Source organism: Cebus imitator, unplaced genomic scaffold (genome assembly GCF_001604975.1).
Source record: "Cebus imitator isolate Cc_AM_T3 unplaced genomic scaffold, Cebus_imitator-1.0 Scaffold517, whole genome shotgun sequence".
NCBI classification, from domain to species: domain Eukaryota; kingdom Metazoa; phylum Chordata; class Mammalia; order Primates; family Cebidae; genus Cebus; species Cebus imitator.
In genome coordinates this window covers 528,232-551,838 of record NW_016107832.1, presented here as the reverse complement: position 1 = coordinate 551,838, position 23,607 = coordinate 528,232, and the positions used below count along the sequence as shown (strand labels likewise).

At 37.1% G+C, this 23,607-nt stretch overlaps 2 protein-coding genes across 2 annotated transcripts in view; both read right to left on the bottom strand.

Moving 5' to 3' along the window:
• Window positions 1-23,607, bottom strand: part of ADGRG4 (adhesion G protein-coupled receptor G4) — a 112,328-nt gene that overhangs the window by 28,352 nt on the left and 60,369 nt on the right. Inside the window, exons 12-14 of the mRNA XM_037733336.1 lie at window positions 19,192-19,408; window positions 17,687-17,849; window positions 1,304-1,438 (exon numbers count right to left, since the gene is read on the bottom strand). Of these exons, the coding sequence (XP_037589264.1) occupies window positions 1,304-1,438; window positions 17,687-17,849; window positions 19,192-19,408 (515 nt within the window). The remainder of the gene's footprint in view (window positions 1-1,303; window positions 1,439-17,686; window positions 17,850-19,191; window positions 19,409-23,607) is intronic.
• On the bottom strand, window positions 5,048-6,418 carry LOC108292984 (serine/threonine-protein kinase VRK1). The gene has a single exon (XM_017514162.2). The coding sequence runs from the start codon at window positions 6,363-6,365 to the stop codon at window positions 5,175-5,177; it is 1,191 nt and encodes a 396-aa protein (XP_017369651.1). The 5' UTR covers window positions 6,366-6,418; the 3' UTR covers window positions 5,048-5,174.

The following is a 23,607-nucleotide window of genomic DNA, read 5'->3' as shown; positions in this document are numbered from 1 at the left end:
AAAAAAAAAAAAAAAAAAAAAAAAAAAAAAAAAAAAAAAAAAAAAAAAAAAAAAAAAAAAAAAGAATTTAGATAGAGAAAGTTGAGGCTGGAGAACTTCAGGGAAACAGAAAGTCTTACAGACACAGCTGGAGGTGACATGGTATGTTTGAGGTGGCATGTGGTATGGGTATGTGCTATATTTTGAGTTGGCCCAGTGCAGCCTCCCACAAAAGAACTGTGAATATTTGACCATCAGAAATTCGTTCCTTTGGATAGCCTCTTTAGAAATGCAGACACAACTGGGAAAATTAATGTATTGACTTCTTAAATACATGAACTTTGAAGTCACATACCCTGGGTTTGATTCCTAGTTATGCCATTTTATAGCTATGTGGTCTTGGGAAAAATTACTTAACCTTTTTGAATCTCAGTTTCTCATTAGAAGTAGATGAAATAACAAATGTAAATATTAGCTATTAATGATGTTTAGTATCTTCAACTTCATGCAAACTCTGATTACTGTCTTCCCAATAGCTAGATGAGACAGAGTGGTCTAAAAGAATAGCCTTTTGTTAGGTAGAGACCTAAGACAGGATAATAATAATAGTAGAGCAAACACTTAACATGCTACTTATGTGCCAAGCAGTATTGTAAACACTTTAAATGCACTAACTCCTTTAATCCTTCAGTTGCTTTTTAAGGTGTTCTTATTACCCTATGCTACAGAGGTTGAGTAACTTGCTTGAGGACACACAGGGAGAATATGGCATCACCAGCTTTAAACTCAGCCAGAGTCCACACTCTTCAGCGTCACATCATGCTGCCTCTGTTTTCTAGTGGGTGAGGACTGCAGCCTTTAGAGAAAGCTCTGTGGGGGCTGTGGGAAGTAGCAGCAAATGTCTGCAGGCAAATGTCCTTCTGGATACCACCCAGCTTCAAAGGAATTGGCCCAAAATAGTGGACATGTTGGCTTTGAGGAGCCAAGGGAGATTTGGGAGGCAAGCACTGACAAGTCAAAACATCATTTCATCAGGAAAACTCGCTGTTCTTTTCTGGCTTTGAAACATATGGAGACCTCTGTTTAGCCACCAGATAATCCAGAAGGTCCCTTCCAAAGCTGAGATGCTGTGAAAATTAAAAACTGTAGAACATCATTAAAGTGGACGTTGATTCACGTTAAAGGGCAGGCGTTGTGCTGGAAGACTTGTGGAATCAGTCAGACAACATATTATAAACAGAACATCATGAAAATAGCAAGAGTTCATAATTACAATGAGTCACCATATGCCGGTTCATCACAGTTACCACAGGCAAGAATTTACCTTAAAGAGTGATGTTTGGCCAAAGAAATTAAACAAGATCGTTTGTAAGTTGCTAAGAGGAATTCTCTCCATCAGTGATTTAGGCAAATATATGGAAGCCAAAATCCTTCCCACAGGGACATTGCCTAGGAAAATCTGCCAAGAAAAGCCAGAAATGAAAATTGAAATCTTCTTTCGTCATAGTGAAGTCCTGCTCACCTTTCACCCCAGCTCAGCCTCAGAATATCACTCAAAGGGTTGAAAGGTGGGAACTAACTCCATAAGCTACAATATACTTTTTGCACACATGCGTATGTCCACATGTGTGTGTGCGCACACGCACGCGCGCACACACACACACACACACAATCACAGGCCAAGACATGATCCTGGTACACATAGACAGAGACAAACATACATCATCTCTTTTCCTTTCTAAGCCTATTCCTGAGGTTATCTCCCTTTGATCTTCTTTCACCTGGGTAATAATAGAAATGAGAGGGAAAAGACAAATTAGGTCATTTGCCCTGATTATTAGAAATAAACCAGTCTTGGAAATCAGGCTACCTTCCACCATATAGTAAAAGGAAAAAACAAAACAACAACAAAAAACAATACAATGGTATTAGGGATTTGCCTCATTGTTTACGGAGCAATGCTTTGGTTAAAAAGTGAAGCACGGAAGTGAGGCATTAGCTCTTAGCAATTCTGCCACATACCCACAGCTATGGTTTGAATGTGTCCCCAAAAAGCATGTAATGTAAACTTAATTCCCAATGTGACAGTAACGGGGGCAGGGGCACATTGGGATATGTTTAGGTCATGAGGGCTCCACCGTGTTGAATGGAATAATGCCAATTGTAAAAGGGCTTAAGGCTGTGAGTTCAATCTTTTGTTCTCTCTTGCTTGTTCACTCTTCCTGTCCCTTGCTTTTTCACCATCTTCCATTGGATGACACAGCAAGAAGGCTCTCACCAAGGTGGCCCCTTGATCTTGGACTTCCCAGCCTCCAGAACTATGAGCCAATAAAATTCTGTTGATCAGAAATTACCCATTCTGTGGTATTCTGTTACAGCAGCACAAAATGGACCAAGATATCCACTATTAGAAGTATTTCCTGAGTTGACTGGTAATAGTATTTGACAAGTACTGGAACATTTTTGAGAGTCAAAAAACTTTGTTAATAATTACACTAAGTCCACAGCCATAAATCTGGACTCTCACAGACAAAAAAGGATATGTGTACACACTTAACTGCATTCTCCCATTTAATCTATCACCTCTGAGAGGTATGTTGTATTATGGCAACAGGGAATGGGATAGAAAGGTTAAATGACTTGCTTAGGGTCACACAACTGGGATGCTGCTGAACAAAGATATATGTGATTTTGGGCTCATTTTTTAAAATTATCTATGCTGCCTCTCAAGTTGCTATTATCTATCTGGGTATATAATGAGGGGCTAAAAGTTTATAATATTTTAAAAAATGACTTGTAGAATCAAAAGCCCTATGGCTCTTCACTAAGCAGGAATGAACTCTGCTAGGACAATCAAGTACCATGGAGAGGTCATGATTTAGCTTCAATATGTAAGCAATTTGGTACCAAGAATACAATTGGTGTTGTCTGGTTTGTCTCTTCACCAAGATTTGTGATAGAACATCCCGTATGTAAACAAAATACACTGGGAAGTCAACATATGTTTCAATATGGCTAAGTAACTCTTAATAAACTCAACCCTCTGTCATATAACAATACAAAATAACAATGACTTGAAGGCACTGGAAAATTACCAAAAGCAGACAGTTTCTGGAGAAAAGTAAACACTTGGAAAAAGGTAACATCACAAGGTGGGGTACCCATTTTTACAGTTTGTAGGCTGATGCCAGGCTGAAACTAATGCTGTGAAGGACATCTAAAAGTCTGAATTTCTTTTTAATTGCAGTCTTTGTGGAACGAAAAACCAGAAAACAAAAGTCAGGGTAACGACAGCCACTGGGAGGTGATAGAGGTTGGAGGGGGGACATTTAGAACGAAAAGCGGGATCCAAAATTCTGAGTACAAACTCTGCCCAAATATCTGCCTGACCTCTGGAACACATAGGTACGGGACAGACTTCCACTAAAAATAAAGGAAGTAAACTGAGATTTGAACTGCCAATCAAGAGATAACATCTACAGTATATTCCAACCAAGTTAATTGCCTGTTAAAACAAAAATCTATAATCTACAAAGGAATAGAGTAAAATCTAGAGTGTTCACAATGTAACATTTGTAATACCCAGGACATAATCCAAAATTACTCAATAGGTGAAGAAAAATGTAACCTATTTTTTAAAATCCTTGTCTGCTAATTCTAATATCGGGATCATCTCAAGGAGTTAAACCTTGAGATGATCCCGATATTAGAATTAGCAGACAAGGATTTTTAAAGGAGTGAAACCTCGAGATGATCCCGATATTAGAATTAGCAGACAAGGATTTTTAAAGGAGTTAAACCTCGAGATGATCCCAATATTAGAATTAGCAGACAAGGATTTTTAAAGGAGTTAAACCTCGAGATGATCCCAATATTAGAATTAGCAGACGAGGATTTTTAAAGCAGCTAGTATAACTATGCTGAGGTAATTAAAAGAGAATATGTTTGCAATTAATGCTGAGAGGAAACAATAGAAAAAAAAAACAGAAACAAAATAGAAATTCTAAACTTTGAATATAATATTAGAATTTAAAAAAATAATTTTTATTGTGTGTACTTAAGTTATATAATATATCATAGGATACATATGGAAAGGAAAATGGTCACTATAGTAAAGCAAATTAACTTATCCATCATCTCACATAGTTACCTCTTTTTTTGTTTTTGTGGCAAGAGCAGCTAAAATCTACACACTTAGCATGAATTCCAAAAACAGTACAATTATTTTAAAAATTGCACAGGATGGGTTCAATAGTAACATGAATACAACAGATGTCTGCAGATTTAAAAGCAGATCAATAGAAATGATCCTTTCAGAAGAATAGATAGTGAAATGACAGCCTCAGGGACATGTGGGAAAGTGTCAAAAGGTCTTAAATACAAGTAATTGGAGTCTCAAAAAGAGAGGAAAGAGAAAATGGTGAGGAAACAGTATTTGGTGAAAATTTCCCCAAATTCAGTAAAAGGCATAAATTTACATATTCAAGAAGCTCACTAAAACTCTTAGCAGGGTAAGTACAAAGAAAAAGGTGTCCAAGCATATAATAGTCAAACAGTGGAATATAAAAAAAAAAATGTTAAAAACAGCCCAAGAAAAATTACACATTATATACAGAGAAACAAGAACTCAAATGATTACTGATTTCTCTTCAGAAAACATAGAGGCCAGAAGAGAGTGAAGTGACATCTTTAAAATGCTGGGGGCTAGGGGAAGGACTTGTCAATCCTGAATCCCATAGCAAACAAAAATATCCTTCAGGCATAAAGATACAATAAAGACATTTTCAGATAATTACAAACTAAGAAAATTCATCATGATCAGACCTGCCCTACAATAAATGCTAAGTGAAATTTTTTGAGCTGTAGAGAAATGGTACCAAATAGAACTCTGATCTTCAGAAAGGAAGGGGGAGAGCATCAAAAATAATACATATCTAGGTAAATGTAAAAAACCATATTTTCTCTTTTTTTATTTTTTTATTTTTATTTTTTTTTTGAAATGTCATAAATTAGTCTTTAATAAATTGTACAAAATATTTATTTTTATTAAAAAGTTTATGTTTTCCAGACACACCGGTATTTAATTATTACGTCCACTTCACAAGACTCACATGAAAATAAAACACTTCAAATAGAAAAGGGGAAAAAAGTCAAAAGAAAGCAAAGAAAAGAGAAGCTGGTTCGCAGCATCTGAATTACTTCTGGACTCTCTTTCTGGTTCTTGAACGGGTCTGTATGGTCTCCTCTGTCTGTGTATTTGAGCATTCCATATCTTCAACACCAGATTCCTTGCTTTCTTCAATTTCTTTCTTTCGCTTCTTTGTTACTGTTTTTGCTTTCAAACCTCCATTCTCCACAACACTGAGGTCCAATTTGCCATCATCCTTACTTCCTATAGCTTTTAGTCCTTGCAAAAGAATATCGCGCAAATTTTGATAAAGAGGTTTTTCAGTGTAGTCTAGTAATTTCACTGTTTCCATGTATTTCGCAATTTCACCTGGTTTGTTTTTCTCAGGAAAACATTTGTCCATCAAACTTGCAATATTTTCTCTATATCTAATTTTGGAATCTCTAACATATCTAGGATCTTTCAAATTATCCTCCCAAGGAAGATGGCCAGTAAGCCACTGGATCATGCAATAACCAAGTATTTCCAAATCACCACGTCTTGATGGGGCCACGCCATTGTGTGCATCGATGCTCGTGAATTCAATAGTGCCATCATGACATCTTTTGGGGTCTTCTTTATATTCTTTATGAACTCCTTCTGGGCAGTACCGATAAGCAAGGCCATAATCTACCAAGTACACCTGGTCAGGATTCTTGTAGCTCAGAAGAAGATTTGAGGCCTTGATATCTCCATGCACATACTCATGCTCATGAATATATTCCAGAATATCCAGAATTCTTAAGCTTAGCTGCAAGACAGTTTTCCGAGAAAACTTTTTGGCATTCGCTTCATATATTTTCTGAAGGTCACTCCCAAAGCGATCCATTATCATAAACCTGTAACTTTTTCCATTTTTGTCATGTAGACCAGACCCCCAATACTTAGGAACACCCAGGTACTTCAGCTTATGGGTACGAATCCATTTCTGAATTTGCTCTGGTTTTGCAGCTCGTTGGTAGAACTTTAATTCAGTAAAAAGAGGTCCATTGTCACTGGGTTCCACTTTTACAACACAAGGTGCATCACTTCCAACTGACCCTGAAGAATTCATATCAGCAAGATATATACAGCCAAAGCCTCCTTGGCCAATGGGTAATCCTACTTTCCATTCCTTTTTTGCCATGTCAGTTATGATCTCCCCAACTGCAAATTGTTCTGCAAGATGTCTCTTTGCAGGGCCCTGTCTTCCAGCTTGAGCTGCTTTTACACGAGGCATTTTCACCTAAGCTGCAGACCCGTCGCCTTCTGCCCAGTACGAACTTCCCGCCGCTTTCCTATTTTCTCTTTTTTTAAGCAACATAGGACTTTTTAAAGCAATGACTATAACATTGTCTTATGAACGATCTTGTGTAAAATATATGTGTGACAATTATTGCATTAAAAATAGGGGGTAAAAATTGACTTGTCTGGTTTAAAGTTTCTACATTTTACATGAAGCAGTACAATATTAACTCTAAGTAGACAGTAAAAAAATATACAAGTGTATATTATAATCTTTAGAGCCACCATTAAGACGACAATGCAGGCTGGGCATGGTGGCTCATGCCTGTAATCCCAGCACTTTGGGAGGCGGAGGCAGGTGGATCACTTCAGGTCAGGAGTTTGAAACCAGCCTGACCAACATGGTGAAACCCTGTCTCTACTAAAAACACAACAACAACAACAAAAATTAGCCATGCGTGGTGACACACACTTGTAGTCCCTGCTACTCTAGAGGCTGAGGCACGAGAATCTCTTGAACCTGGGAGGCAGAGGTTGCAGTGAGCCTAGATCATGCTACTGCACTCTAGCCTGGGTGACAGAGGGAGACTTCATCAAAAGAAGAAAGAGAGAGAGAGAGAGAGAGAGAGAGAGAGAAAAGAAAGAAGAGCAAATACATATAATTAAAGAGTCAGTAAACAATTAAAATGCAACTATAATAAATATTAAAGCAAGAGACAACAGGAAGGAAGGTACAGAGGAACGAAAGCCAGAGGGATAGACAGAGAATAAAATAAAATGATAGTTCAAATCTAACCCCAACAATAATTACATTAAATGTTAAAAAACTACACACTCCAATTAAAAGTCAGATATTTTCAGGATGGATAAAAAATGAAACACAAACTATCTGCTATCCACAAGAGGTACACTTTAAATATAAAGATAGCTAGAAAGCAAATGGATATAAAACATATATATATATATATATGCCTTTTAGAGTAACCATAAGAAGGCTTGGATGACTTGGTTTTTTATATTAAAACCAGACAAAATAAACTTCAAGACAGTATTATCAAAGATAAAGAGGGATATTTAATAATGTTAGATAGGGTTAGGGATAGGATTAGTGTTAGAAAGGCAAACCAACACAAATGTGTATGTGCTTAATAAAAGAGCCCCAAAACAAACAAAGCAAAATTTGGAAGCACTAAATGGAGAAATAGACAGTTGTACAAAGTTAGAGATTTTAACACCTGTCTCAACCAGAGAACAACTAGAAAAAAATCAGTAAAAACAAAGATGATTAGAACAACACTGCCGGCACCTTGACCAAATTGCTATTTCTATCCAACAACTGTAGAATGCACATTTTTTTGAAGTCCATGTGAAACATTCACCAAAATAGATCACACACTGAGATACAAAGTAAATTCTCTGAATCAGCGTCCAATATATGGTACCGTTTCTCCCATAACCAGGATTTATGGTTCTAGGACTCAAGGGGTAGAAGTGGAATTGGCACCACTCACCATCATCTCTAGTGATCCACTAGCAAAATTTTTGCTTCCTGTTCCCATGACATTACGTTCTGCTTGCCTAGAGGTCTTAGTTCCAGAGGGAGGAACGCTGCCACCAGGAGACACAACATTGGTCCCCTTAAACTGGAAGATTGCCACCTAGACACTTTGGGCTCCTCCTAAGTCAACAGGGTAAGGAGGGAGTTACAGTGTTGGCTGGGTTCGACTGACCCAGTCTACCAAGATGAAATCAGTCTACTACTCCACAATGGAGGTAAGGTATATATGAAATACAGGAGATCCATTAGGGCGTCTCTTAGTATTACCATCCCGTTGACTAAGGTCAACGGGAAGCTACAACAGCCCAATCCAGGCAAGACTACACATGGCCTAGACCCTTTGAAAATGAAGCCTTGGGTCACTCCACCAGGAAAAAACCATGACCTGCTGAGGTGCTTGCTGAAAGCAAAGGGAACACAGAATGGGTAGAAGAAGATAGTCTTCAATACCAGCTACGATCATGAGACCAGCTGCAGAAACAGGGACTGTAATTGTTATAAATATTTCCTCCTTCTTTTGTTAAAAACATGTTTGTGCATGTATACACTTGTACTAAGAAGATATCTTCATTTTATTTTCCTTTTCCTTTATCATGTGACATAAGATTTATTGACTTCATATCAACATTTAAGTATTGTTAATTTTATATAATAGTATTTGTGTTGGGGATTGGTGCATTTCCGGTTGTACAAAGGATAGTCGTATTATGTTAGGGTTAATTATGACCTTATTATTGTCTCTATTTGAAGATTATGTATGTGTACAGGTTCAAATTTGAAAAGGAGTGGACTTGTGATGGCTAATACTGAGTGTCAACTTGATTGGATTGAAGGATACAAAGTATTGGTCCTGGGTGTGTCAGTAGGGGGTGTTGCCAAAGGAGATTAACTTTTGAGTCAGTGGCCTGGGGATGGCAGACCCACCCTTAATTGGGTGGGCGCCTTCTAATCAGCTGCCAGCAAATATATAGCAGCCAGAAAAATGTGAAAAGGAAAGACTGGCCTAGCCTCCCAGGCTACAGCTTTCTCCCGTGCTGGATGCTTCCTGCCCTTGAACATCAGACGCCAAGTTCTTCAGTTATGAGACTCAGGCTGGCTTTCCTTGCTCCTCAAACTTGCAGACAGCCTATTGTGAGACCTTGTGATCATGTAAGTTAATACTTAATAAACTCCTACATATACTAGTTCTGTCTCTTTAGAGAACACTGACTAATACAATAAATTTCAATACATTTAAATGGATTGAAATTATAATAAGTATATTCTGTGACCAAAATGAAATAAACAATAAATCAGTAACAATAAGACACCTTAGGTTGGGTGGGTGGCTTATGCCTGCAATCCCAACACTTTGAGAGGCCCAGTTTGAGACCAGCCTGGGCAACATGGCAAGATCTCATCTCTATAAATAATTTTTTTAAAACTAGCCAGATATGGTGATGTGCACATGTGGTCCCAGCTACTCGGGAGTCTGAGGTGGGAAGATCACTGAGCCCAGGAGGCTGAGGCTACAGTGAGTTGTGATTGTGCCACTGCACTCCAGCCTGGATGACAGAGTGAGACCCTGTCTCAAAAAATGATACTAATAAAATACCTTAGATAGACCCAAATACCTGGAATTTAAACAATACACTCTTAAATAATCCACAGGTTAAAGGCAAAAATAGAACATATTTTGAACTGACATAATAAAAATACAACATATAAAAATTTGTGGGCTACAGCTAAAGCAGTGCTTAGAAAGATATTTAAAGCTTTTTAGAATTATGTTAGAAAGGGAAGAAAAGTCTAAAATCAATGATCTATAGATCCACATTAAGAAGCTAGATAGTCCAGGAGTCATAGCTCACACCTGTATTCCCAGCACTTTGGGAGACTGAGGCAGGAGGATGGCTTGAAGCTAGGAGTTGAAGACTACCATGGACAACAAAGAAAGACCCTGTCTCTACAAAAATAAAAAGTCTAAAAATTAGCCTGGTGTGGTGGCACATGACTGTAGTCCCAGCTACTGGGGAGGTTGAGGTTGGAGGATCACTTGAGCCCAGGAGTTCGAAGCTGCTGTGAGCTATGGTAACACCACTACTCCAGCCTGGGTGACAGAGAGACCTCATTAAAAAGAAGAAGAAGACGTAGCTAGGTAAATACGGTAAAAATAGAACCAAAGTAAGTACAAGAAAAAAAGTAATAAATATAAGATCAGGTATCAAAAAGTAGAAAACAAGTAATAGGGAAAATTAACAAGGCCAAAAGTTGGTTGTTAAAAAGGATCAACAAAATGGAAAAATCCCTATACTATCAAAAATAAAAGAGCAAAAAAATTTTACCAATATCAGAAATGAAAGAGGGTTTATTACTATGAATCGGAGGTTGACAAATGAATCAGCAAGCCACATCCTTCCTAAGGCTTTTTTTTTAATATTGCTCTGAGCTAAGAATAGATTTTACATGTTATTTTTAGGTTTCTTTCTTTCTTTTGGTAAAAACTTTATTGAGACTTTACTCACATACCATATAATTCACCCATTTAAACTATACAATTCATTGGCTTTCAGCACATTCAGAGTTGTGCAACTATGACTACAACCAATTTTAGAATATCTCCATCACTTGAAAAAGAACCCCTGTATGAATGGATGAACAAAGTGTGGTAAATACATACAATGGAACATTATTCAGCCTTTAAAAATTAGCAAATTCTAACATGCTACAACATAGATGAACCTTGAAGACATTTTGCAAAGTGAAAAAAGCCAGTCACACAAGGACACCTATTGTATGATTCCATTTATATGAGGTACCTAGAGTAGTCAAAATCACAGGGACCAGAATAATTGTGGTTGTCAGGAGCTAGGAGAGAGCAGAACGGAGACTTGTTATTCAATGGGTCAGCTACTGGGGAGGCTGACTTCCCCAATAGCTTTGGGAAGATGAACAACATTCTGCAGACATATGGTGGTGACAGTTGCACAACATACATTTTATTTTTAAAAGCTTGTACAAAGAAAGAAGCAGAGGGAGAGGAGAGGAGAAGGGAGGAAAGGAAAAGAGAGGAAAGCAAGGGAAGGAGAAGAGAGGTGAAGAGAGGGAGGGAGGGATAGGAGAAAAAGAGGGAAGGAGAGGAGCTGAGAAGAGAAAGGAGAGGATAGGGCAGGGGGCAAGATGAAAGGAAAGCAGAACAAAAACAAAAACATAAGAACATTCAGCAGACAGAGACCACCTGTGGCTTGCAAAGCCTAAAATATTTATTATCTATCTGTCCTTTACAGAAAGTTTGCTGACTCCTGCTGTAAATTCTACAGATGTTAAAAAAAATAGGAAAATATTATAAACTATTGCCAATAAGCTTGACAAGTTAGATGAAATAAACCCTTAGAAAAATACAACTATCCAAAAACTGACACAAGATGAATCAGAAAATCTGAATGGCTCTATATCTACTAAATAAATCTAGTTTGCTATCAGAAAACTTTCCACAAAGAAATCCATGGCATACGTATACCTATGTAACAATCCTGCACGATCTGTACATGTATCACAGAACTTAAAGTATAATAATAATAAAAAAGAAAAAAAAAAGGAAATTTCAGACCCAGGAAGTTTCCTAGTGAACCCTATAAAGCATTTAATGAATAACAGCAATGTTACACAAACTCTTTCTGAAAGTAGAAGAGGGACCATTTCCCAACTCACTTTCATGATATTGCCAAAAGCTTTCTAAAGTCTGACAAACAAATCACACAAAAAAAGAAAATATCAGACCAACACTCTTCATGAATGTAAGGGCAAAAATACTTCACAAAACATTAGCACGTAGAAAATAGCAAAATAAAAACATGATGATACATCATGACCTGACCAGTAGGGTTTCTTCCGGGAATGTAAGATTGGCTTAATATTTTAAAATCAATATAATTCATCAAATTAAGATAATAAAGATGAAAGCCAGATGATTACTTCAAGAGGAACTGAAAGAGCTTTTGACAAAATTCAACAACAATTTTTTTCAGGAAACTAAGAATAGAAGGTAACTACCTCAATCAAATAAAGGACAACTTTAAAAACCAAAACGAAAACACTGGTAATATCACTGTAATGGTAAAATAGTGAATACTTTTTTCCTAATATTAACAATAAGACAAGGATACCCACTTTAACCACTTCCATTCAACATTTTATTGGAAGTATTAAACATCAGAATAGGCCCCCAAAAAGAAATAAAAGGAATAAAAATCAGGAAAGAATAAATAAAACTTTCTATTGTCAGATAATGTTGGCTTACATAGAAAGTTCTAAGGAATCTCTAAAACAATTTCTAGAAGCAATAAGTGAATTTAGCAAGTGAATAAGAAACAAAATGTGTGTGTGTGTGTGTATATATATATAGCATATAATATAAATAATAGTATATATTTCACATATAATCAGTTGCATTTTTATATAATGGCAGCAAATAATTGGAATATCTAGTTTTAAACTATTCCATTTTCAAAATACTTAGGAATAAATTTATCAAAATACATGCAATATCTCCCCACTTAAACTACAAAAGATTGCTGAGAGTAATTTAAATAGAACTAAACAAATGTTCCTAGATTAGAAGACTCGATATTACTAAGAAATAAATTCTCCCAAAATTGACCAATAGCTTCAACTCAATCTCAACCATAATCTCAGCAGGTTTTTTATACAAATTGATCAGCAGATTTGAAAATTTATATGGACATGTAAAAGGCTTAGAATAACCAAAGCAATCTTGAAAAGCAACAATGTTGAAGTACTCACACTACCTGACTTCAACACTTCAGGAACCAAGACGACCTGGTAATAACATAGAGCTTACAAAACAACAACAACAACAACAACAACAACAACAAAACAACATAATACGAAAGCCCAGAAATAGCCTTACATTTATACAACTATTTATGCAACTATTTGACTTTTTGTCAAAGGTATCAAAGCAAGCCAATGGGGAAGGAAAGGTCTTTTCCATAAATGGTGCTGGAAATACTAGATATCTACATAAAACAAAATAATCCCCAACTCCTACCTCATGCAGTACATAAATCAATTGATCAAGTTCTAAACATAAAAGCTAAAATCATAAAGCTTCTAAAGAAAAGCATAAGAGAATGTCTTCATGATTTCCTGATAGACAAAGATATCCTAGACAAGTCATATATGGCTATTCATAAAACACTACTATAAATTAGACTTCATGAATATTAAAAAGTTTTGGTGAGCATGGTGACACATGCCTGTAATCCCAGCACTTTAGTAGGCCAAGGCAGGGGGATTGCCTGAGCCCACGAGTTCAAGACCAGCCTGGGCAAAAAAGTGAGAGCCCCATCTCTACAAAAAATTAAAAAATTAGTCAGGCATGATGGTGCGTGCCTGTGGTCCCAGCTACACGTGAGGCTGAGGCAGGAGGATAGCTTGAGCTCAGGAGGTCGAGGCTGCAGTGAGCTGTGTTCAAGACACTGCATTCCAGTCTGGGTGAAAGGGCCAGACCCACGCTCCAAAAAATAAAAAATAAGAAAGTGAAAAACTGCTCATCAAAAGATATTATTGAGAAAATAGATAGGTAAGCCATAAGGAAAACATTTTCAAAACATTTATCTGATAAATTGCTTGATCAGGTATTGATCGACTTACTACCTATGCAACTTACGACCATTCGACTTTACGACCACAATCGCTAGCCACGACTGCTCCGCGTCTGGCAGCGCAAACGTTGCCCAGCTGGGAGTACGACAGCGCGGACCAGCTTCCGGCAGCACTACCATCTCGGTGTGCACCATTTCAACTGTACATATAGCCTACTCAACTTACGACCAAATCGTGTTACAACCGGTCCACGGTCCCGACTGTGGTCGTAAGTTGAGCACCATGTAAAGAACACTTTTCAACTCAGTAATAAGAGGGATGCTCACTTTTACCATTTCTATTCAACTTGGTACTGGAGGTCCTAGTCACAGCAATCAGACAAGAGAAAGAAAGGGCATTCAAATTGGAAAACAGGAAGTCAAGCTGTTGCTGTTCACCAGTGATATGAATGTATATCTAGAAAACCATAAAGGCTCACCCAAAAAGCTCCTACATCTGATAAATGAATTCAATAAATTCTCAGGTTACAAAATCAATGTACACCAATCAGCAGCACTGCTATACACCAACATTGACCAAGCTGAGAATCAAATCAAGAACTCAATCTTTTTTACAACAGCTGCAAAATAAAATAAACTAAAACACCTAGGAATATACTTAACCAAGGAGGTGAAAGATCTCTAAAACAAAAACTAGAAAGCACTGCTTAAAGAAATCATAAATGACACAAATGGAAACACATCCCATGCTCATGGATGGAAAGAATCAATATTTTGAAAATGACCATATTGCCAAAAGCAATCTACACATAATGCAATTCCCACCAAAATACCATCATCATTCTTATGGAACTAGAAAAAAATTATAAAATTCTTACAGAATCAGAAAAGGCCCACATAACCAAAGCAATTCTAAGCAAAAAGAACAAATCTGGAGGCATCATGTTACCCAACTTCAAATTATACTGCAAGGCTATAGTTACCAAAACAGGATGGTATTGGTATAAAAGTAGATATGTAGACCAATGGAACAGAATAGAAAACCCAGAATAAAGCCAAATATTTACAGCCAACTGATCTTTGACAAAGCAAATGAAAACATAAAGTGGAGAAAGGACACCCTGTTCCACAAATGGTACTGGGATAACTGGTAAGCCACATGGAGAAAAATGAAACTGGATCACCATCCCTTGAATTACACAAAAATCAACTCAAGATGGATCAAAGACTTAAATGTAAGACCTGAAACCATAAAAATTCTAGAAGATAACATTGGAAAAAACTCTTCTGGACATTGGTCTAGGCAAAGAATTCATGACTAAGACCCCAAAAGCAAATGCACAAACATAAACAAATGAATGGGATCAAATTAAACTAAAAAGCTTCTCTGCAACAAAAGAAATAATCAGCAGAGTCAACAGGTAATCCACAGAATGGGAGAAAACATTTGCAAACAATGCATCCAACAAAGGACTAGTATCCAGACTCTACAAGGCACTCAAACAAATCAGCAAGAAAAAAACAAATGATCCTATCAAAAAGTGGGCAAAGGACACGCATAAACAAATCTCAAAAGAAGATAGACAAATAGCCAACAAACGTGAAAAAATGCTCAACATCCTTAATCACCAGGGAAATGCAAATTAAAACCACCATGAGATACCACCTTACTCCTGCAAGAATGGCCATAATTAGAAAGTCAAAAAACAATAGATGTTGGCATAGATGTGGTGAAAAGGGAACATTTTTATACAGTTGGTGGGAATATAAATTAATACAACCACTATGGAAAACAGTATGGAGATTCCTTAAAGAACTAAACTTAGAACTACCATTCCATCTAACAATCCCACTACTGGGTATCTACCCAAAGGAAAATAAGTCATTATATGAAAAAGGCACATGCACACACATGTTTAAAGCAGCACAATTAACAGTTGCAAAGATATGGAACCAATCTAAGTTTCCATCAAACAAACAAGTGGATAAAGAAAATGTGGTATATATACACCATGGAATACTACTCAGCCATAAAAAGGAATGAAATCATGTCTTTTGCAGCAACTTGGATGGAGATAGATGCCATTATTCTAAGTAAAATAACTCAGGAATGGAAAACCAAACATCATACGTTCTCACTTATAAGTAGAAGTGAAGCTATGAGGACACAAAGGTATAAAAATGATATAATGCATTTTGGGGACTCAAGGGAAAGGGTGGTAGGGGGTAAAGAATAAAAGACTACATACTGGGTACAGAGTACACTACTCAGGTGACAAGCACAATAAAATCTCAGAAATCACCACTAAACAACTTACCTATGTAACCCAAAACCACCTGTATCCCAAAAACTATTGCAATAAAAAAAGAAAACTACCCAATTTAAAAATGGGCAAAAGATTTTAACAGATACTTCACCAAAGATATACAAATAACTAATATGAACATAAAAAATTACTCCACATCATTTACGACTCTCGAAAACACTATGACAGTTTCTAATACATTTAAACATATACCTACAGGCTGAGTGAGTTGGCTTATGCCTGTAATCACAGCATTTTGGGAGGCTGAGGCAGGTGGATTACTTGAGGCCAGGAGTTCAAGGCTGGCCTGGGCAACATGGTGAAACCCAGTCTCTACTAAATATATAAAAATTAGCTGGGCGTGGCAGCGAGTGCCTGTAGTTCCAGCTATTTGGGAGGCTGAGGCAGGAGAATCACTTGAATCTAGGAGGCAGAGCTTGCAGTGAACAGAGATTGTGCCACCACACTCCAGCCTGGATGCCAGAGCGAGATCCTATCTTAAAAAATAAAAAAAATAAGAAATAATAAACATATACCTATGTGCCAACAAATCCATTCCTAGGTATTTATCAAAAACATACAAACACATATGCTCACATGAAGACTTATACACAAAGGTTCATAGCAGGATTATCCATAATAGCCAAACTGGAAACATTCCAAATGTCCATCAAGAGGAGAATATACAAGGAATCTGTGGTATACCCATTCGATGGAATAGCATTCAGCAATAAAAAGGAACAAACTACTGAAACAAAAGGATGACTCAAAGAAAAACCATTATGCTACATGAAAGAAGCCTTATAAAAGAGAGTACATATTATAAGATTTCATTTATATAATGTTCTAGAACAGGAAAAACTATGATGGGAAAATATAAGAACAATGATCGGCACTGCAGGCAGTAGTTTCAGAGATTGACTTGCAAAGGGCACAAGGGGCTTTCAGAGGTGATAGTAACATTTTAGATCTTTTTTAAAATACAGAATCTTGCTCTGTTGCATAGGCTGGAATGCAGTGGTGCAGTCATGGCTCACTGCAGCTTTGATCTCCTGGTCTCAAGTGATCCTCCTGCCTAAGCCTCTCATGTAGCTGGACCACAGGCATGTACCACCGTGCCTGGCCTTTTTTATTTTTTATTTTTTGTAGAGATAGGGTTTCACTATATTGCCCAGGCTGGTCTCAAACTCCTGGGCTCAAGTGTTCCTCCCGCCTTGACCTCACAAAGTGCTGGTATTACGGGTGTGGCACTGCACCTGGCCAACATCCCATATCTTAATAGAGGCTTGGATTACATAGATGTATACATTTGTCAAAATGCAGAGGGTGTATACTTTTACAATTCATAATTGTAAAAAAACATCTGATCTCCGAAATTGTCTTGAGCAGGATTGGCAGTCTATAACCTGTCAAAAGCTAAGGCAGTATGATATGGTGGAAAGGGCCCAGGCTTTAAAGTCAGACAAACATAGGTTTGAAGTCTGGCTTAGCCATTAGACTGTGTTCTTGGGCAAATTCTCTGTTTGCTTATATATACAAAGGAGGCAGTAGCACAATGTCCAACATATAATGTGTTCCATAAATGGTGGCCAAGAATAAACTGACATTTGAGATAATTTGGGGTCACAGAGCCAATCATTGTACAATTCACAGACACCATTCCAACCAAGGTGTTAGCCTACTAAATATTATGTATGAATCTTCCCTGGGATGTTTGCATTTCCATAAGGTCCCCTGAAGATTAAAACCTTAACAGAGTGCCCCCTCTGTCTCCCAAGGAGTAAATGAATGAAGACTCAAAACAGTGCTTGGCTGATTGACTTTCAGTTCCCTGAGCTGCATTTACCTCAGGGTCTGTGCCTTCTTCATAGGAGTGAATGCTGAAGGCCATGCCATCAAATGTATGGCCCATCCGCAGCACAGCCAAAGCCAGCCCAGCCACCGTCAGATTTGCTCTCTGTCCAGAAAACTCCATCTTGTGACCAGCATGCTCAATTATCCTCAGAATTCTGCAAGAAACCACAGATGGAGAAGAGCATCCTACCCCTTAAAAGTAAAACCCACCCTCCTTACAAGATTTCCTCATTGCAAGACTTTTCTTTGCGTTTTAATCACTCTCTTTGTATCACTTAGGAATTATTAAATAAGACACCGGCTTTGGAATCAGACAAGTTGATGTCTAAATCTTAGCTCCTCTCATATCTAACTGTGCGGGCAAATACAGTAATCTCACTTAGCTTCAGTTTCCTCACCTGCAAAGTCAGAAGTAATATTACACTCATCTCAAAATATTGTTGTGAAAATTAATGAAATTGTTACATGTAACGAGATCCTGCAGGGCCTCGTAGGACTTTATAAGAAGTTTGGATTTTATTCTATGTGTAATGGAAAGCCACTGAGTGGTTTTAAAAGCAAGATAAGGACATGATCTGATATATGCATTAAAAGATTACTCCGGGTGCTATGTAGCAGATGACCCATAGAGGGTCAAGAATGGAGGCAGAGAGACCATTTAGGAGGTTATCATAGACAAGTTTGGTGAGAGAACTAGGACTAGGAATAGGGTGGTGGTGGTGGTGGAGATGAAGAGAAGTAAATGAATTCCACTGGAATATTTAAGGGATTTTATAAGTGGGTGTACAGTGTCACATACAAGAGTTGGTTATTGATTGGCTGTGAGTTAGAGGGAGGTAACTGGTACTATTCTCGAGTTTTTCACTTTAACGCTGGTTGGATACATTTTATACACATTAAGAACACTGAGGGAGCACAAAGGTTGGGGAAATAGACTGGGGGTTTGGTTTGGGGTAACTGTTTACTTGAAAACTTGCTGTCACTAAGATTCAATTAGAATTCAAATACATCCTTTCACAATGAATATTTGAGTAAAGTGAACCCATTGCATTGTACTAACTGAGCTTTCGATGTGTAATTACCTGACTTTTAAAATCGATGATGACTGTATGCCAAGAACTTGATAATATATACAGTCATCCATTCATATTTTGGGGGGATCTGTTCCAGGACTCCCATGGATACAAAAATCCATGGATGCTTGAGTCCCTGATATAAAATGGGGTAGTATTTTCATACAGCCTATGTACATTATTGTATATTTTAATCTCTAGATTACTTAGAATGCCTAATACAATGCAAATGCTATGTAAATAGTTGTTATACTGTATTTTTTAGGGACTAATGATGAGAAAAAAGTCTGTACTTGTTCAGTATCAACGTGAGATTTTTTTTAAAGGATATTTTCAATCTGTGGTTGTTTGAATTCACAAATGCAGAATGCACAGATACAGAGGGCCGACTGCATTTTAAATCTTAAGAAGTATTAATACTTACTCATTGCTAACTTCATGCAGATCAGAGGCTGAATCGTTTTGCTTTTCCAAAACAACGTTGATTATTTGTAATATAATGTGGCTTAGGTTCATACTTATCTCATCACATTGTGAAATATCTGATACTTTAGAAACAATGATCTTTGTCTCTTCTTTATCCAGGGATGGGGATTCATTTATCAAATTTAAAATGTGCTCTGCAACATCCTCAGCATTCTCTGGGGAAAGAAAGTTGAGACATAAAAGCTGCATGACTTAGTCTTCTGCCATTCTGGTGTGCTTCCTTCCCTTTAAAGAGTAAAGAGGATGAGATGAGAATACTTACGAAGGTAACACGTTTACAGAAGGAAAATGTTGGCCCTTTGTTTCTACAATAGGTGTAGTCCCAGAAAGTAGAACGTAAGTCAAGTTTTTAGTGATTAAAAAATTTTCATTCATTAAATCCTTTTTCAAATGTACAGGGAAATCTTTTTGTCCCTGAAGAATTATCTTGAAATTTCATTCCAATTCAATTGAGACTTTTGGGTATTTGATTGTGTTAAGTAGATTCCATCTTATACTCAAATATCAGCAAACACTCAGTCTATGTTTTCATAATTAAGGGTGGTGGTTACATTTTCCTGTCAAGAACCATCAAACCACAGAAGAAAAGCAAATATGGACTGCATCGTAATAAAAAGCAGTTAATTTAGATTTTCCAGAGAGTAAGAACGATAGATATTAACTCACGTGCTTTTTTCTTCAAGTTTTATTATGGAAATTTGCCAGCATACACAAAAGTAGGAATAATAGCATAATGAATTTCCATGTTCCTCATGAATCACCCAACTTCAACAAGTGTCAACAAATGGCTAATCTCATTTTATCTACACTCCCACTCGCCTTTTCCCCAAGCCCAGATTATTTCAGACTGAGTCCTGGACATGATATAATTTTATCCAAAAATACTTCAGTATGTATCTCCAAAATAAAGGATTTTTACATGTCACAACCACAACAACAATAAAAATTAAATTTAAATATTAGCAATAACATTCAAAATCATCAAATATCCTGTCAGTGCCAAATAGTTGTTTTGTTTGAATCATGACCCACTTTTAAAGTGAAGAGCTTTGTTAAACGAATAGAGCACAAATTAGATTTTAGTTCAATAGAACACATATAAAGCTGAGCTTTCTTGTGGTGTCTTTCTAGCTTAAAGCAATCACATTCAAGTCCAATAAGCAAAATATAAAGGAAAATATTCAAAAAAATACAATTTGTTAAGAAAAATTCCAGAGAGAGCTAACACTCATAACACACTTAACCCAGGTTATATTACAAATAATCAACCTGTTTCAGAAAACAAAATAATTCAGCATAAAATTCATCCCTTCTCTCTCTGTATTTCTCTTCCTCCCTCTCTTTCAATGACCTACATAGTTGTGCCTCCTCAAATCTCTCTCCTACCCCAAGCTCCCCACAACTTAACACCTTCAAAAGCCTACACACAGTACCTTTTGCTTTCTCCTCTTCCTCCTTACATTCTTTCTTTATTCTCTTCTTTTTTTCTGCAAACAACTTTCTGTCCTCATCAATGTAAAATAAGCAATAATAACTGAGATCCTCTCAATTCCCCCCCAGCCATTACCTCAATTTGGCCAATAAAGGATCACATAGGAACTGAGCTAGCAAAGACAGAGTTCTCCCTGAAGAGATGGGAGGAAGAGAAGTGATCGAACAAGGTTGTAATTGTTTCTGAATTAATATTTTGTCCCAGTTAACATCTATCTTCTGGTAAGTTAAAGAAACTGAGAAAATATTAAGACTAGGGATGATAGAAAAAGATAGTGAGCTCATTCACAGAACTTTCTACTGCTCTTATTAAATTGCTCAGACTGTTGAAAATGAAATAGCAAGAGCTGCCTAGTCATGATTTTGGGCTTCAGTGGTGCAATTTCACTTTCACATAGTCCCTGCTGTGGCAGAATGAAAGTAAACAGCAGGCCAATGGGAGACTAACTATACTGTCAAAAGTGATTATAGACTTTTTCTCTGGAGTTATACAGTTTTTAAGGAAAATTCAAGCTAAATTACACTCATCGTATAAAAATTCCTGGTCCCCAAGCAAAAGCAATAAAGGGACCCGTCCTTTATTTGTTGCAGAATAAATTGATCCTCATTCCTTGAAATACTGTTACAGTTAATCTGCCAGTAATTGCAACATTTCAAATAATAATATCTGCTATTTACTGAGCAATTTCTATGAGCCAGTGTTCCAGGTTATCTATTGCGGCATAACAAATCACTCTAAAACTTAATGGCTTAAAGTAACAATTTATTATTATCCTTCATGATTCTGTGTGTTAACTAGGCTCAGTTGAGCATACTCACTTGGTGTGTCTCATATAGTTGAAGTCAGATAGCAGCTGAGGCTGAACACATCAGAAGGCTAATCTGGGCTGGATGTCCAAGAGGGCTAATTCACGTGTCTAGCAATTGATGCTGACTGGTCAGTTGGCCTGTTGGCTGTACTCCCTACACATGGCCTCCCCCAGTGGCATGGGCTCAGCAGTGTGCTGGGTCTGGCTTGTGATATACTGGAGCCAGCTTGTACCAGCTGGTGAGAACCAATTGTTAAATTTTCAGGAATTTTGTGAGCTAGTTGTTAAACATGGCCATTATTAAAAATTAAATTATATAAACCTACAATTGCATAAATTATACTTTAAAATGATGATACTCAAAACACTTCATTTCCCAATTATTTTGCTACATTTTACTAATCTATGCTGTTGTGATTATTTACATATCTACTGTATCTGTGCATACATCTCTTACCAACTTTATAGTTCAGTGACTATACATTACATTGTAGTTTGTATTCAGCCATGGAGGAGACGGTATTATATCATGAAAACTGGCAAAAGCTACAAATTAATACCTTCCTTGGGTAGAGCTTGTTGTTAAATATTTTTCAGCACACCACTGTTTGAACTTCTTACAGCATGGTGGCTGGCTCTGAGGAAGCATCTCAAATGAGAGTGTATCAAGATAAAGGATGCAAAAACTTCCAGTCCCCTTAAAAGTTAGTCCCATCATTGGCAAAGCCATTTCTTCCAAATTCTACTGGGCTAAGCAGTCACAAGCCAGCTCTGATTCAACTCCCAATTGACAAGGATGAAATGAGTTGGTGGGCATTTTGGAGACAAGATACAACAGCAAGGCATTATACTTAAATTTTCTCATCTATTCATCACAGTAAACTTCATATTAGTCATGAAAGTACTCACATTATCCCTTTTATATAGATTAAGAAGTTATAAAATATTGAAATATTCTAACCTAGTGCTGACTCCAAAGCTTGAGCTCTTCAATATCACTTTTTATAGCACCTTTGCCTTTGGCCCTTTTCTCCGCCATGTTGGGGGTTGGAACAGCTGTGCTTTGCAGTCTTCCTACCTGACCTCCTGGGAATTCCACTGCTTTTTCTTAAGTACTCACTATCCTGCCCTGATGATGGAATGTGTTTGCTTTTCTAATTCTTCTAGATAGTCCTCAGGAGAGAGTTTTGTGAAAAGTTCTAGTTAACGTTGCTAAAGCCTGATGCATCTTTACTATCATGGAGGTAACAAACATTGGCCACAGAAGAGAACCCAAAAAACTTTGAAATAGCAGTACCTTTTCTAACTCTGTGATGTTAAAGAATTAAGAAAAATGAGCATTTAAGTGAGAGAGCTGAAGAGTTTTTCTTCAACCAAGATATCTAATGCTTGTCAGCAAGATTGAAAGCAAAAGAAAATAAATTGTTTCAATGTGAATACATTTTTCTTTCTTTTATATTGTATTCATTGTTCATTAAGCCCCTAATTTACAAGTAGAATAGAAGGATTCTTCCAAAGATAATAAACTCAATAATTTGCTTTTCAGTTATATACATTACAATCATCATCCAACTGTTCTTTAACTCCACGATAGTTTTCTATATATAAAATGACTTCTCACAGTCAATTTTCTAAAAATCCCAACAACAATTCTGTTGTTGTTATGACTGTTTCTTAACTTTTTCTTCCACAAGAAAAAATTCTATTACCATGTCTAAAAAAAATGTGTCACTCAGAAGGAGGGAGGTCAGCATGAAACACAAACCCTCTGTCTTTCCGCCCACCCCCTTCAAGCTGTAACATTTCCTATTGCCCTGACTCTTGGTTTCTGATCTAGAAATCATCAGAGCTGTGTTTGCTTTTCTAATTCTTCCAGATAGTCCTCAGCAAGGATCTCAAACTTGCAACTTCTGTAAGGAAAACAGGTCTGAGAAGTTCACTGCCTCAAGGCCAATTCCCTGGCCCTTCTGCGAGGTACTGGAGTGCCTGTTCCTCAATTTCTGACATTTCACTATGGGAGGGACCCATTTTATGTAACAGAGTCATGTCTAGCA